Below are 16,039 nucleotides of genomic sequence, written 5' to 3'. Positions count from 1 at the left end.
GATTAAATTGTTTTTCCCCCTCATCAATCTACACACAATACCACAATGACAAAGCAAAAACAGGGTTTTTAGAAATATCACATTTACATAAGTATTCAGACCCTTTACTCAGTACTTTGTTGAAGCACCTTTGGCAGCGATTACAGCCGAGTCTTCTAGGGTATGATGCTACAAGCTTGGTACACCTGTATTTGGGGAGTTTCTCCCATTCTTCTCTGCAGATCCTCTCAAGTTGGATGGGGAGCGTCGCTGCACAGCTAATTTCAGGTCTCTCCAGAAAAGTTTGATTGGGTTCAATTCCAGGCTCTGGCTGGGCCACTACAGGACATTCAGAGACTTGCCCCCGAAGCCACTCCTGTGTTGTCTTGTCTGTGTGCTTATGGTCGTTGACCTGTTGGAAGGTGAACCTTCATCCTAGTCCGAGGTCCTGAGTGCTCTGGAGCTTCAAGGATCTCTCTGTACTTTGCTCCGTTCATTTTTCCGGAGGCTAGCCTTCCAGTCCCTGCCACTGAAAAACATCCCCAGATCATGATGCTGCCACCAGAACGCTTCACCATAGGAATGGTGCCAGGTTTCCTCCAGACATGACACTTGGCATTCAGGCCAATCATAGTTTCATCAGACCAGAGAATCTTGTTTCTCATGGACTGAGAGTCTTTAGTTGGCTTTTGGCAAACTCCAAGTGGGCTATCATGTACTTCCATTTGGCCACTCTACCATAAAAGCCTGATTGTAGAAATGTTTTGGTACCCTTCCCCAGATCTGTGCCTCGACACAATCCTGTCTCTGAGCTCTACGGACAATTCCTTCATCCTCATGACTTGGTTTTTGCTCTGACATGCACTGTCAACTGTGGGACCTTATATGTCCTATCAATTGAATTTACCACAGGTGAACTCCAATCATGTTGTAGAAACATCTCAAGGATTATCGATGGAAACAGGATGCACCTGAGCTCAATTTCGAGTCTCATAGCAAAGGGTCTGAATACTTATGTGAATAAGGTATTTCTGTTTTTTATTTTCAATACATTTCTAAAAATCTGTTTTCGCTTTGTCATTATGGGGTATTGTGTGAAGATTGACGAGAAAAAGGTTGTAACGTAACAAAATGTGGAAAAAGTCAAGGGGTCGGAATACTTTCCGAATGCACTGTAGATATTTAAGTGGAATAAAAATTGCAATCTGTCCCACTCATTCTATGCCCAAGTACAGTATAGCACCCTAGAATTTGAATGAACACACTTTGGGCTAAGGAGAAGTGGATTCAGAGGGAAGCATTTCATGGTGACACAGCAGTCCTGGTGTACCACATACAAACTAAGGCATCGAGACTACTCAAAACGTGAGAGGAAAAATATTTTTAAAAATTACCCATCTATATTTTGGGAGGGAAATTATATTTCCCAGACCAAATCTCCAGTCAGGTGATTGCATAAGCCTTGAGTTTGGGGGAGCTTTAAAACCCTGAGGAGTAGCTAACACTGACATAACAGAGACTCTGATTCTTCTTCAACTTCAGCTCTGGGTTAAACAGCCCAGAATCCCACAACACCAGGGGCACTATGGACCCAAACATCAATGGAGTCTTTCCCAAACATCAATAGTCTTTGAGCCAGAGGGCTAGGCAGCATTTGATTAACGATATGTGGTGATTGGACTGTTTTTTTAACAAGACGTCATAGGGCAACGTTTAAAGCCACAGAACACAGCCTTTAGTGTGATCCTACCCAGAAAAGCTGTCTCTGTCAACAAGGCCCACTGCTGTTAACATGCACTTTTTTTCTGCTGCAACTCTTGATTGGTTACATGCTATCCAAACTGAACCAGGATTCTTAGAGTCCGATGAGAATTCCAAATGTGATAATGGAGAGACACTGTTGCCTTGTTGCTCAACACAGAGGCGCCAGCCCGGGGAGACGGGGGTTAAATTTAGCATAATTGATTAAATCCTAATAAATAGAAACTGGCCATTCAAAATGTATTTCAGAGAACTGGAGCTACACTATAGTGTGTCTGGCCCTTAAATGTACATTACACAGAGAGCTCATTTCAAAAACATGCCTGTCAATCACTCCTAGCTCAAAGCAGAAGAGAGACTGGCTGCATCACTACTTGTCTTTGTGAGAGGTATGGGTGTGTTGAAAGCACCAAACTGTCTGTTCAACAGCCAACACAGCTCAGATACCTATACATATCCTATAAGACATGCCACCAGGGGTCTCTTCACAGTCCCTAAGGCAGGGGTCTCCAACCCGGTTCCTGGAGATCTACCCTCCTGTAGGTTTCCATTCCAACTCCAGTTGTAAATAAGCTGGTTCAGTTTACCAACCAGCTAATTATTAGAATCAGGTGTGCTAGATTAGGGTTGGAGTGAAAACCTGCAAGACGTTAAGCTCTCCAGGAACAGGGTTGTAGAGTCGTGCATTAAGTTCAGAACAGAGGTTGGGAAACGCACAGTACTTCATAGAGCCAAGACTACATTGAACTCTCTCACATCAGGTAACCCAAACTAGTTTCAAATTTCAAAAACATAAAACAACACCTCACAGCACAATGTGGACTGCGAAGAGACACACACACACACATTGTAATATTGTATTGTTGGGGTTATATCCTTCCTGTTTGGCCCTGTCCGGGGGTGTCATCGGATGGGGCCACAGTGTCTCTTGACCCCTTCTGTCTCAGCCTCCAGTATTTATGCTGCAGTAGTTTATGTGTCGGGGGGCTAGGGTCAGTTTGTTATATCTGGAGTACTTCTCCTGTCCTATCCGGTGTCCTGTGTGAATTTAAGTATGCTCTCTCTAATTCTCTCTTTCTTTCTCTCTCTTGGAGGACCTGAGCCCTAGGACACCTGCATTGTTTACTGTTTGGGGTTTTAGGCTGGGTTTCTGTACAGCACTTTGAGATATCAGCTGATGTACAAAGGGCTATATAAATACATTTGATTACTTATTTTCCACCATCATTTGCAAATAAATTCCTTAAAAATCCTACAATGTGATTTTTCTGGATTTTTTCCCCTCATTTTGTCTGTCATAGTTGAAGTGTACCTATGATGAAAATTACAGGCCTCTCTCATCTTTTTAAGTGGGAGAACTTGCACAATTGGTGGCTGACTAAATACTTTTTTTGCCCCACTGTATATTCACAAGCCTTTCAGCATTCTGAGCGATGCCTGAGTGTGAGAGGTTGAGTGTAGGTCTGACCTGGGCGACTGAAGCGTGGCCAGGTGTCTTTAGGGATGGTCATCCAGGTGCTGCGATGGAACTGTCTCTGTCTCTGACGAGGTCTGAGGAAAGAATGAAGAGATGGCCTTACACTGTAACCTTTAATAGTAGTAGTCCCACTGATAAGGAGTTCTGTTAAGATCTTACCTTTGATCTCCAAGAACTGCTCGAGCTCCAAAGTATCTCTTCAACTCCGTCTCAGGATTCAGGTTCCTAACAAACAAAAGAGGGTAAGTCCCAGTAAAATCTATCACTGATAAATGACTGCCATAAATGATGTTAATTCTGATTGGATGACGTTACCCCACTGAGAGTCCTGAAGTTGTGCTGTGCTGTACACCTACTCACCTGTGTTCCACATAGAGCACAGGCCTGTTGTCTGAGCCTCCACAGCCCTCACTCTGCAGGGTCAGTCCATTAGACTGCTCTATGGTCTCCAGCAACGCGTCAATGTCATCCCCAGCTCCCTCCTGACAACCACACATAAGACAGAGCCTATGTGACCGAGTGAGATGGCGTCAGGGCAGCACCCCCATAGCCTCAATACACAATAAAATGCTGCTAAAGCACTTAATATGTGCACAACAGTGGTTAATATGGCAATGTGCACAACAGTGGTTAATATGGCAATGTGCACAACAGTGGTTAATATGGCAATGTGCACAACAGTGGTTAATATGGCAATGTGCACAACAGTGGTTAATATGGCAATGTGCACAACAGTGGTTAATATGGCAATGTGCACAACAGTGGTGATATGGCAATGTGCACAACAGTGGTTAATATGGCAATGTGCACAACAGTGCCCTCACATTGGGGGACATATGTGGAAGTGATTTGTCAAGATGGACTGATGCTTTATACCTGTTTATCTCCTGTAGTGTTCTTTTTCTTCTTCTTTTTCTTCTTTTTCTTGCTTGCTTTATCTCCGGACTGACATCATAAAAACTATTAAACAACTCTTCAAAACATTTTGACTAGATCAATCATGCATAATAACAACAAGACTGAAGAGGAAGGGGCTCACAATACCCCATAATACTGTGGAGGCTACAGTGTATCAAGGGCATCCGTCTCTCTCCTCACCTTCGAAGCACCTGTCTCAGGTTGTGCATCTCTCTTCTCTGTTTCCCCGCTGTCACTCTTCTCCTTGCTTTCATCACCATTCTGTTCTTCTGGCTTCACTGTGTCTTCGTCCGTCGTGGCTTTCTCTGCATCACATATCTGCAGTGACATGGTTCCAGCAAGAAGGACAGAAAGGCTCAGGTTAAGGTTGTCTATCAGAGACTAAATCTCAACATTGGCACATAGTTTTAATTCATCTTTGGTCAGTCTCTGCCTCTTTTTTTTTCACGTTCTTGCGGGAGCCATTGTGATTCCAACCCATCCTAGTGACATTCATATGGTCAAGGCAAGGGGCTGTACTGTATGAGTCCTGTCTGGCCAGGCAAAATCGGTTAGTCAGTATAATGCTGGTTTGATTTGTTTACACTGTCTGCATATGTCAATGTGCCCTGCTGCTTTTTCATTGACTAGCATAACAAGCTAGCTAGCTTAGTCACACAGTTATGTAGCCTAGGGGGTGGAGCTACGTGGCAGTTAACAAGACATTTCGTAAACATTTTGCAATGTGTGTTAGAAAAGGAGAAACACTCCACCAGTTCGTAAATGTTGCTCAAGTTTTTCTTATTCTTCTTAGTTTTTCTGATGCTGCTCTTAACAGGCTGGAGAACAGCTTCTTCCAGTTCCTCTTCTTCTTCCTCAACATCCGCAGCCTGCTCCTCTGGCTCTTCACCTGGGACAAGATCACCGAGGTCCAGGGCCTCCTGCCCCCGCTGTTTCCCCTTCAACCTCCTTAGAGCACGACTCGACATCTTCCCGGGACAGAGTTGTCACGAAGATGGGCTATGGTTTAATTTGGGATTTGACCCAGCTACAGCCATAAACAACATGAGAGCAAAATCCGCATGCCAAAGAGCTTATTCTACGGGTACTCCATGTAGACAATCTTGGTGCATGCCAACTATTTTCGTTTTGATAATCACAGTTCGCTGCCGTTAACCTTTGTACCACTAGGGAGCAGTAGTGCGTAAGGACAAAGGCTCTGGAAATGCCTGAAATTAAGTTAACACAAAAGGGAACTAACAACTTTCAACATTTCAACTATTGTTTGCATACTGGAGGAGCGGCAACCACAGTCAAGCCTGTTGCTGTAAAGTCAGTTAATGGTTTCAAAGCCTATGACCAATGCATAATTGTGTTGTTAACAAGGGTTGCCCTGGGTCTATCAATAACTTTTATGTGTTATGGTGTCAAGAAATGGCCATTATAACTAATAAATTAGAGAGATAAACAAATAAGGAAGTTGCACCTGTTCCTGCTGCTGTTATGATGTAATGGTTGCCAAACCCAGAGCACTCAAGGAAACACACATTGTATTCCTCATTCTTGAGGTAAAGGTCACCTATGACCATAGGAATGAAGAAGGTGCTTCATATGGAGAAAAGAAATGTGTATGTCACAACAACTGTACATGTCATTAGGGTGTATAAACATAATCTGTTATAACTAATGTATGACATCTCTGTGGCTGTGTATGATTTGATTAGTGCAGGAATTTCCAATGTGTGGTAATAAAGTGTGTGAGCGTCTTTGTGTTGCGCTGTGAGAAGGAACGGTTAAATGCATAGGGTTCATAGGAACTATTAGAAAAGAGGAAATGTAAAACTTGAGACATGACACGTAATTGTCATTCCAAACCCACAGTTCATCAATGATGAAACAGACAGAAACATTAATTGTAGTTATATGGTAAACATGCACATTTTAAATAACTAGAATAACTATGTTTATTTTCAGATTGTATCAAAAGCATAACAAGCATAAAACATAGACATACATTATTTTGTAGAGAGGTGAATACACAACTGTCCATAATACAGCTAGCTGACCACTGACATAGTAACCGTCCAAAAAGTGATAACGCAAAACAGCGCTTGCTTATAAACAATTAACATTCCAGTGTAAAAGACTACAGTATATTTTGAGGATACAAAATGTATAAATAGCTCTTCATTCTCTTTTAAAATAATTTCATTATGTCTGTGCCGGTAAATGTGGTTGATTCTCATCCACATCTATTCATCCAATTACTCACAAAATAAGTTACTGTCACAACAAGAATACAAACTTTGCCACTTACATTCCAAAGCCTTTTGGGGACCAAAATGATTGTAACTGAAAGAGTTGTAGCAGGTGGTGCAGAGACATAGGACACAAACCTTTTGCAGTAACTAAGGCACAGCCACATCTCAGTTCAATACAATCCCTTATACATCATCAAACATCAGCAGCACTGTGTCCTCTCCACAACCCTCTACTCTCCTAGGCCTGATTCCTAACTTGATACCAATCCATAACAAATTCCCATTGACGCCAATGCCCAATTTACACAAAACCTAAGTTATGCAAGCTTATCTATCTCAATTTAGGATTCAGCCCTCAGCCGATGGCATTCGGAACAGAGCATGGCCTGGGTGGGGCTCCACTGTAGATCTGTTTCGGTTGGGGCTCAGTGGAACCATAAGCTAACCTGAGTGAGCTTATCCCAACAGGCCTGAAGGAAGGAAAGTAAGGGGATCTAGTCATCATTGGCAGTGACAGCGATGGGGTTGACATAGGCAGCCGCCTCCAGGTCCTCTGCCCGTTTCCTGCGCATCTCTGCGGGTGGGCGTGGTGGAGGGTTCTGGGGAGGGAGCTTGATGCTCTCTCCCACCGGCTTACGGGCACTCTCCTTCCTGGGCAGGATGGGCTCCCACTGCTCTCCTCGGATGGCCGCCTGGAAGACATACAGACACAATAGACGAAAGATCATTCAGGCTCCCTCAATAACATAGATAAATGGGTTGCTTTGGTGCTGATCTCTAGAAGCATGCATGCAGACATGCATGCAGTGAATTCCCAACAACAATAGGTGATAACAGCCAAGTCACTCCCCTGACAGCCTGGGTTTCTTAACTAGCTAATAATGATAAATACCAGAGGGCAAACAAACGCTTCCTTGTAAATCAAGGGCAGTAGGTTCATACAGGAAACTTGAGTGTTGCATCAACTGATAGCATCAGCTGATATTGCACCAATTAGATTTATCACACTACCTTCATATGGGGGTCAGACAACAACACTACCTTGTTGTTGTCTGACCACCTAACTTGAGTCAAATACTTTCAAATACTTGAAATACTAACCGCAAGGTAGATGAGGCTAGCTATGCCGAGGCAGACACAGCCAAGAACAGTTGCAAGGATGAAACCACCAGGAACGCAGATCCTATAAACACACAGACACACACACAGAAACACACACACACACACACAGAAAAAGAGTCTTACAAAGGCAAGGCACTGATAACATGCAATGTGATTTTTAAACAATGAAGATGGTGTCAAGAATGACTGTGCACAATGACACAACCTGTCTCTGCTACAGCTGTAAGGAGACAGTGAAGGGAAAGAATGTTGTCTCAGCCCAGAGTTCTGACTAGACTGACACAGAATGTACTCACGCTGCATGTAGAAACGCTCTGACATAGTAGTTCCTGGTCAGTGGGCCGAATGACTTCACACAGACAGTGAAGCAGTGCTGACCCCTGGAAGAATCACAATATTAAGAGTTATTTATCGAGAACTTTCAGTGATGAAGACTTGCTTATGACTTGCTTTCAACTGGTGCAATCATATCTGTTGCATCACTGTTAGAGTGACTGTACAGAAACTTTAGCTTGGTATGGTGTATGTGGGTACTCACGTCCTTTCTACGCTGGTGCCCTTGTTTCTCTTGCCCCTCGGGTACTCTAGTAGACAGACAAACACCCCTGCAGCTCTGGGCACATCAGTCAAGGTTACTCAACAACAACAGGCACACGTGGACCTCACTATACAATGCAAATATACATTTGGGTCTCATCTGGACATAAATGCACAAAGAAGATAAATGATGGTGTAGATGCCTGTAATGCATCTACAAACATTTCCTTGTGACGTGTCAAGGGTAAATCAGCATTTAATCACGACAATAGATACAATTTTGTACATGGAATTATACTGTAAGAGACAGCTCTGTCGCCAGTGAAAGGATACATAGCATAAGCAGCAAACTCCCAGTCCCTGAACTGGCCGGCCACCCCCACTATACCACCAGTAAGGAGAACTGAAATGAGGAAGTAGGAAGAAGAAAATATTTCGTTTATCAACAGTTCCTGCAAGTCACAGATGAAGACACTTTTTTTTGTATCCTGTAACTTTCAAATCGAAATGTGCCAAGACCCAAATAATTTGTACACCCCCTCCCCCAAGTTGATTTGATTTAGTGTTTTATACAGATATGTTTTCAAATATTCTCACTACCAATACAATTTAATGACTTGTAATATTTTTGTCTGGAACAATTTATACATTTTGTTTTTGGTCGGTTTTAATGACCAATGTTTGTTAGGCATACCATACTGGCAAAACACATATATTAATATACAGTAATAACGCATAACTAATGGGATTACACATTCCTTTAACAGTTGATACCATTATACAAATACCAAACTCGGATGTCTAAACTTGGCAAAAGTTCTCTACTCACTGAGCCCCGCTGCCAGAGCCTGTTCATTGGCCCACATAGCCCATTCTATTTTCCCCATTCTGTCTTCGTTCGGACCGACAGAACTCCTCTCTGTGCTTGGAAGTTATCCAAATGATCGCGGTTGTCACGTTCGATTATTATGGAAAGTGAAAATGTATAAGTTTTGGAGGAACAAAGGTGGGTGGTAGCAGCCGCCTGGTCTGGCCCTCGGTCTCGTAACGTCTGAGTGGAGCGATAGGAAAAAAGGTTGGGGATGTAACCTGGGAGGAGTAACCCTTAACCAGAGAGGAAGAGGCGAAGCGAGAGCACCAACTCGGCCAAAAATCTGTATTATTACAAGCAGGTGACGTTGTTTCGTTTCTTTCGCTCACCAAGTTGTTGTTTGGAGGTCAATAAGCGTGTTGAATTTGGTCCACAAAAAAATGTAATGGCTTATTTGCTACGTGAGGTTTATTTGATAAAATAGAAATTTCGTAATGCTTAAGTTATGAGTGTACTGATATAAGTAGGACATCCCGGCAACTTTATGTCAGAGTTGTATCGAGATGGTTATGCATGAAGCTAGCAGCATCTCTCTCTCCATTGAATAAAGGCGGGTTACGTCAACAACCCTAATCTAATATTCAAACGTTTTTTAAATTATGAGATGTATCCACCAATCCAAAGAGAGGATAGGCAGAAACTAGACAGCCAACTATGCTTATTAATCTGTACCACTTTGTGGACAACGACTCCATTGTTAGGGCAGAGAGACAAGTATCTCGACTACGGTCCAAACACTAAAAAGACACACCCTATCCCCTCAGCCCTCAAATTAAGTGGACACTTCTGATGACGTATTTTATTTTCTACAATTTCCAAAAGATAACCAAACAAAAACAGATTTACTTTTTAAGTTTATTTGTGCCGTCATGTGCATATGCCTTGTCTACTGCTGTCTTGGCTAGTTCTTGTTTTATTTCACTGTAGAGCCTTCAGTCCCGCTCAAAATGCCTTATATAGCTCTTTTGTCCCACCCCACGCACATGCGAAGACCTCACCTGGCTTAACTGGTGCCTCCAGAGACGAAACCTCTCTCATCGTCACTCAACGCCTAGGTTTAACTCCACTACTCACATCCTACCATACCCTTGTCTGTACATTATGCCTTGAATCTATTCTACCACACCCAGAAATCTGCTCCTTTTATTCTCTGTCCCCCAATGCACTAGATGACCAGTTCGTATACCCTTATCCTACTCCTCCTCTGGTGATGTAGAGGTTAACCCAGGCCCTGTAGCCCCCAGTTCCACTCCTATTCTCCAGGCACTATCATTTGTTGACTTCTGTAACTGTAAAAGCCTTGGTTTCATGCATGTTAACATCAGAAGCCTCCTCCCTAAGTTTGTTTTATTCACTGCTTTAGCACACTCTGCCAACCCTGATGTCCTAGCCATGTCTGAATCCTGGCTGAGGAAGACCACCAAAAATTCTGAAATGTCCATCCCCAACTACAACATTTTCCACCAAGATTGAACTGCCAAAGTGAGTGGAGTTGCAATCTACTGCAGAGATAGCCTGCAGAGTTCTGTCATGCTATCCAGGTCTGTGCCCAAACAGTTTGAGCTTCTACTTTTAAAAATCCACCTTTCCAGAAATAAGTCTCTCACTGTTGCCGCTTGTTATAGACATCCCTCAGCCCCCCAGCTGTGCCCTGGACACCATATGTGAATTAATTGGCCCCTATTTATCTTCAGAGTTTGTACTGTTAGGTGACCTAAACTGGGATATGCTTAACACCCCGGCCTTCCTACAATCTAAGATAGATGCCCTGTAACGGTTTTCTAGGTGTGTTGAAGGAGAGTCGGACCAAAACGCAGCGTGTAGATTGCGATCCATGTTTAATCAAACAAACGTAACGGGACGTGGACCCCACTCAGTCAATGTCTTAGTCCCCTCTCCTCGCGTCCCTGGATAGTCCACCCTCGCCGCCGACCATGGCCTAGTAGTCCTCACCCAGAAACCCACTGGACTGAAGAGCAGATCGGGAGTGAGAGAAAGCTCGGGAGTGAGAGGAAGCTCGGGAGTGAGAGGAAGCTCGGGCTGGCTGGTGGTTCCGGCAGATCCTGGCTGACTGGCAGATCCTGGCTGACTGGCGGATCCTGGCTGACTAGCGGATCCTGGCAGATCCTGGCTGACTAGCAGATCCTGGCCGACTGGAAGTTCTGGCGGATCCTGGCAGACTGGCGGATCCTGGCTGACTGGCAGATCCTGACCGACTGGCAGATCCTGGCCGACTGGCAGATCCTGGCCGACTGGCACTTCTGGCGGATCCTGGCTGACTGGCACTTCTGGCGGATCCTGGCAGACTGGTGGATCCTGGCTGACTGGCGGATCCTGGCCGACTAGCAGATCCTGGCCGACTGGCAGATCCTGGCCGACTGGCAGTTCTGGCAGATCCCGGCTGTCTGGCGGATCTGGAAGAGTCTGGTTGACTGGCAGATCTGGAAGAGTCTGGTTGACTGGCGGATCCTGGCAGACTGAAAGATCTGGCTGCTCCATGCTGACTGGCGGCTCTGGCTGCTCCACGCTGACTGGCGGCTCTAGCTGCTCAATGTAGGCGGACAGCTCTGGCGGCTTCTTGCAGACTGGCAGCTCCTTGCAGACTGGCAGCTCCTTGCAGACTGACAGCTCCTTGCAGACTGACAGCTCTGGCTGTTCCATACAGGCTGACAGCTCTGGCTGCTCCATGCAGACTGACATCTCTGGCTGCTCCATGCAGACTGACATCTCTGGCTGCTCCATACAGGCTGACAGCTCTGGCTGCTCCATACAGGCTGGCAGCTCTGGCTGCGCTGAACAGACAGGAGACTCCAGCAGCGCTGTAGAGGAAGAAGGCTCTAGCTGCGCTGAACAGGCGGGAGACTCCGGTAGCGCAGGAGAGGAGAAAGGCTCTGGCTGCACTGAACAGGCGGGAGACTCCGGCAGCGCTGGAGAGGAGGAAGGCTCTGATAGCGCTAGACAGGCGGGAGACTCCGACAGCGCTGGAGAGGCGCACTGTAGGCCTGATGCGTGGTGCTGGCACTGGTGGAACTGAACCGAGGACACGCACAGGAAGCCTGGTGCGGGGAGCTGCTACTGGAGGGCTGGAGTGTGGAGGTGGCACAGGATGGGCTAGACCGTGAAGGCGTACTGGAGATCTTGAGAGCAGTGCTGGCACAGGACGTGCAAGGCTAGGGATGTGCACAGGAGGCCTGGTGCGTGAGGCTGGCACCAACTTCACTAGCCGACTAACACGCACCTCAGGACGAGTATGGAGCACTAACCCAGGTGCCATCAAATCCCGACACGTTCCGTCGGGCGAATTCCATGCAAAAAGCACCAACACAGTAACTCCCTCATTTCTCTCTCCTCCAATTTCCCCATTAACTCCTTCACACTCTCTGCTTCGCTCACCCCCAACACCGGCTCTGGTCTCCTCCTTGGCTCCTCACGATAAACAGGGAGAGTTGGCTCAGGTCTGACTCCTGACTCTGCCACACTCTCCCTGAGCCCCCCCCCAATACATTTTTGGGGCTGACTCTCAGGCTTCCATCCGCGTCGCCGTGCTGCCTCATACCAGCGCCTCTCCGCTTTAGCCGCCTCCAGTTCTTCCTTGGGGCGGCGATATTCTCCAGGCTGAGCCCAGGGTCCTTTACCGTCCAGTTCTTCCTCCCATGTCCATTTCTCCAGGTGGTGCAGCCTCTCCCACTGCAGCTGCTGCTGCTCCTGCTGCCTCTGTTGCCTCTCCTGTGGCTCCTGCCTGTTAACACGCTGCTTGGTCCGTTTGTGGTGGGTGATTCTGTAACGGTTTTCTAGGTGTGGTGAAGGAGAGTCGGACCAAAACGCAGCGTGTAGATTGCGATCCATGTTTAATCAAACAAATGTAACACGAATCAATACAAAACACTACAAAACAATAAACGTAACAAAAACCGAAACAGCCTATACTTGTGTCAACTAACACAGCGACAGGACCAAAGACACAAAGGACAATCACCCACGACAAACTCAAAGAATATGGCTGCCTAAATATGGTTCCCAATCAGAGACAACGATAAACACCTGCCTCTGATTGAGAACCACTCCAGACAGCCATAGACTTTGCTAGATAACCCACTAAGCTACAATCCCGATACCACCACCAAAACCCCAAGACAAACACACCACAATACAAAAACCCCATGCCACACCCTGGCCTGACCCAATACATGAAGATAAATACAAAATACTTCGACCAGGGCGTGACATGCCCTCAATCTCACACAAATTATCATGGAACCTACCAGGTACAACCATAAATCAGTAAACACGGGCACCCCCATAGATATCATCCTGACCAACCTGCCCTCTAAATGCACCACTGCTCTGCTTCAACCAGGATCTCAGCGACCACTGCCTCATTGCCTGCATCCGTAATGGGTCCACGGTCAAACGACCACCCCTCATCACTCTCAAACGCTCCCTAAAACACTTCAGCGAGCAGGCCTTTCTAATTGACCTGGCTTGGGAATCCTGGAAGGATATTGACCTAATTCCGTCAGTAGAGGATGCCTGGTTGTTCTTTAAAGGTGCTTTCCTCGCCATCTTAAATAAGCATGCCACATTCAAAAAATGTTGAACTAAGAACAGATTTAGCCCTGGGTTCACTCCAGACTTGATTGCCCTTGACCAGCACAAAAACATCATGTGGGGTATTGCATTAGCATTGAATAGCCCTCACGATATGCAGCTTTTCAGGGAAGTTAGGAACCAATATACACAGGCTATTAGGAAAGCAAAGGCTAGCTTTTTCAAACAGAAATTTGCAACCTGTAGCACAAACTCCAAAAGGTTCTGGTACACTGTAAAGTCCATGGAGAATAAGAGCATCTCCTCCCAGCTGCCCACTATACTGAGGCTGGGAAACACTGTCACCACCGATAAATCTACGATAATCGAGAATTTCAATAAGCATTTTACTAAGGCTGGCCATGCTTTCCACCTGGCTACCCCTACCCCGATCAACAGCTCTGCACCCCCCACAGCAACTTTTCCAAGCCTCCCCCATTTCTCCTTCACCAAATCCAGATAGCTGATGTTCTGAAAGAGCTGCGAAATCTGGACCCCTACAAATCAGCTGGGCTAGACGATCTGGACCATCTCTTTCTTAAATTATCTGCCACAATTGTTGCAACCCCTATTACTAGCCTGTTCAACTTCTCTTTCGTATCATCTGAGATCCCTAAAGATTGGAAAGCTGCTGCGGTCACCTCCCTCTTCAAAGGGGGGGACACTCTAGACCCAAACTTTTACAGACCTATATCTATCCTACCCGGCCTTTCTAAAGTCTTCGAAAGCCTAGTTAACAAACAGATCACCGACCATTTCAAATCCCACCGTACCTTCTCCGTTATGCAATCTGGTTTCTAAGCTGGTCATGGGTGCACCTCAGCCACGCTCAAGGTCCTAAACAATATCATAACCACCATCAATAAAAGACAGTACTGTGCAGCCATCTTCATCGACCTAGCCAAGGCTTTCGACTCTGTCAATCTCCGCATTCTTATCGGCAGACTCAACAGCCTTGGTTTCTCAAATGATTGCCTTGCCTGGTTCACCAACTACTTCTCAGATAGTGTTCAGTGTGTCAAATCAGAGGGCCTGTTGTCCAGATCTCTTGCAGTCTCTATGGGGGTGCTTGTTGAGAACTTGTTCTCAACTGGCCTACCTGGTTAAATAAAGGTGAAATATAAAAAAGTAGCACAATTTCTAACTTATTTGCATTCGTTTTTACTTACACTTGTATGTTAACTTCTCCATTGATGTTGTTTTTAAGTTTTCACTGACTTTTCTTAGCGGATGTACAATCGTCGCAAATTGAATTATGGGGTGTTTCAGGCCCCGGAGTGAACATAATTGTACACTCGCAAAGCCGATTAAAACGAGGGCTGAGGGGCTTACGTTGCAAACGTCCCTTGCTTGGCTAATCATTTGGACCGCCCTCCAAGATGGCGACGGGGATTCCCCCAAGGGCATAAAACGAGGGTAAGTGGACGAGGGTGTGTCTTTTAAGTGTTTGGACTGCCACCCTTGTTAGTCTATCCATAATCTTTGCTTTAACTAACTTTGCTGCCTGACATGATTTGGTCAAAGGGGGAAATGTTCAGCTGTTGTAATATAGAGCAGGCTCAACTTGCCCGGCTGATATAAATTGTCCAACTTGCACTTAAAACAGGGTTTCCCAAACTGGGTCCTGGGGCCCCAACTGGGTGAAAATGATTTGAATCTGCTACACAGCGGATTCAAATAATCAAAGCTTGATGATGAGTTAGTTATTTGAATCAGCTGTGTAGTGCTGGGGGAGAGGGGCACAGGATCATGTTTGGAAACCCTGACTTAAACAATGGGGGATGAACCAGAAAGATCAGTTTTAGGCTATGCCTATTGGAATTCCTTGCGGTATCGTTGTTTTCAGTAAAATATTTTTAGCTGGGCCAACTTTAGAGCAGACTCAACTTGCCCGACTGCTCAGTTCACTTGCCCCAGGCAACAGGGCAACCCTTAAGGTCCCTGCTACAACTAGGTTGTAGAGTTTTTGTAGTTTTACCTGGTTACCGTCAGGAGAGAAGAAAAATGTCCCCACCACTCTGGGACCTGTGGTGCCACCTTTGAAGATGACATGTAGGCTATATATCCAGCTCTTATACTAAAGCACCTATATTGTTCTCAATACTGTCATATATAATCCTTTAAGGGATTTAATTTTAATTAGATTGTCTTGTGATTCACTCACTCTAAAGGTGACTGTTAAACTATTATGTAAAATGTACATCATCTACTTCGAAACTTTGAAATATTTTTCTACAGTTATCAAAGTACTAGAATATTTCTGATCGTTCTCACAAGGCATCCCCTCATCTTTAACATTACAAAACATTTAATCCAAACTTGCAATAGGAAAATTGTCCAAATGAAGCACTAGTCAACAGTGTTAGAGGTATTCAGCTGTGTGTGGTTGTTTCGCTCCAGTTAAAGGGGCAATCCTTAGTTTTGGTAAAAAGCTGAGGGATGGGGCAGGAGAAATGTAACCACTCAAAATTATAGACAGAACTATGGATACAAGGACTGACCATGCATGATATCAAAATTATAGTTATAACCAAACATAAACAAACA

General features: G+C 45.2%; 2 protein-coding genes across 3 annotated transcripts in view; both read right to left on the bottom strand.

Moving 5' to 3' along the window:
* The window catches only part of LOC115112359 (ribosome quality control complex subunit TCF25-like), a 31,332-nt gene extending 26,084 nt beyond the window's left edge, over positions 1-5,248 (bottom strand). For both annotated transcript variants that reach the window (XM_029639372.2, XM_029639373.2), the window contains exons 1-6: positions 4,888-5,248; positions 4,316-4,453; positions 4,094-4,162; positions 3,578-3,699; positions 3,377-3,442; positions 3,209-3,291 (exon numbers count right to left, since the gene is read on the bottom strand). In XM_029639372.2, the coding sequence (XP_029495232.1) occupies positions 3,209-3,291; positions 3,377-3,442; positions 3,578-3,699; positions 4,094-4,162; positions 4,316-4,453; positions 4,888-5,103 (694 nt within the window). In that variant the 5' untranslated portion in view covers positions 5,104-5,248. The remainder of the gene's footprint in view (positions 1-3,208; positions 3,292-3,376; positions 3,443-3,577; positions 3,700-4,093; positions 4,163-4,315; positions 4,454-4,887) is intronic.
* Positions 5,249-6,060: 812 nt separating this feature from the next.
* On the bottom strand, positions 6,061-9,103 carry LOC115112360 (cytochrome b-245 light chain). The gene is made up of 6 exons (XM_029639374.2): positions 8,864-9,103; positions 8,368-8,437; positions 8,036-8,110; positions 7,794-7,877; positions 7,477-7,558; positions 6,061-7,067 (listed from the first exon to the last, which is right to left on the bottom strand). Exons 1-6 carry the CDS (start codon positions 8,919-8,921, stop codon positions 6,870-6,872), a joined length of 567 nt encoding a protein of 188 aa, XP_029495234.1. The 5' UTR covers positions 8,922-9,103; the 3' UTR covers positions 6,061-6,869.
* Positions 9,104-16,039: the final 6,936 nt, after the last annotated feature.

This window comes from Oncorhynchus nerka, linkage group LG28, assembly GCF_034236695.1.
Source record: "Oncorhynchus nerka isolate Pitt River linkage group LG28, Oner_Uvic_2.0, whole genome shotgun sequence".
Lineage (NCBI taxonomy): Eukaryota > Metazoa > Chordata > Actinopteri > Salmoniformes > Salmonidae > Oncorhynchus > Oncorhynchus nerka.
The sequence above is the reverse complement of the archived record's forward strand: the minus strand, read 5'-3'. Positions and strand labels throughout refer to the sequence as shown.

Coding starts and splice junctions, on each gene's coding strand:
- LOC115112360 (XM_029639374.2), bottom strand. CDS start 8,921: ATGGGGAAAATAGAATGGGCTATGTGGGCCAATGAACAGGCTCTGGCA. Junction 8,111..8,367: donor GAGTTTGCTGCTTATGCTAT/GTATCCTTTCAC, acceptor TGATGTGCCCAG/AGCTGCAGGGGTGTTTGTCT. Junction 7,878..8,035: donor GGCACCAGCGTAGAAAGGAC/GTGAGTACCCAC, acceptor TGATTCTTCCAG/GGGTCAGCACTGCTTCACTG.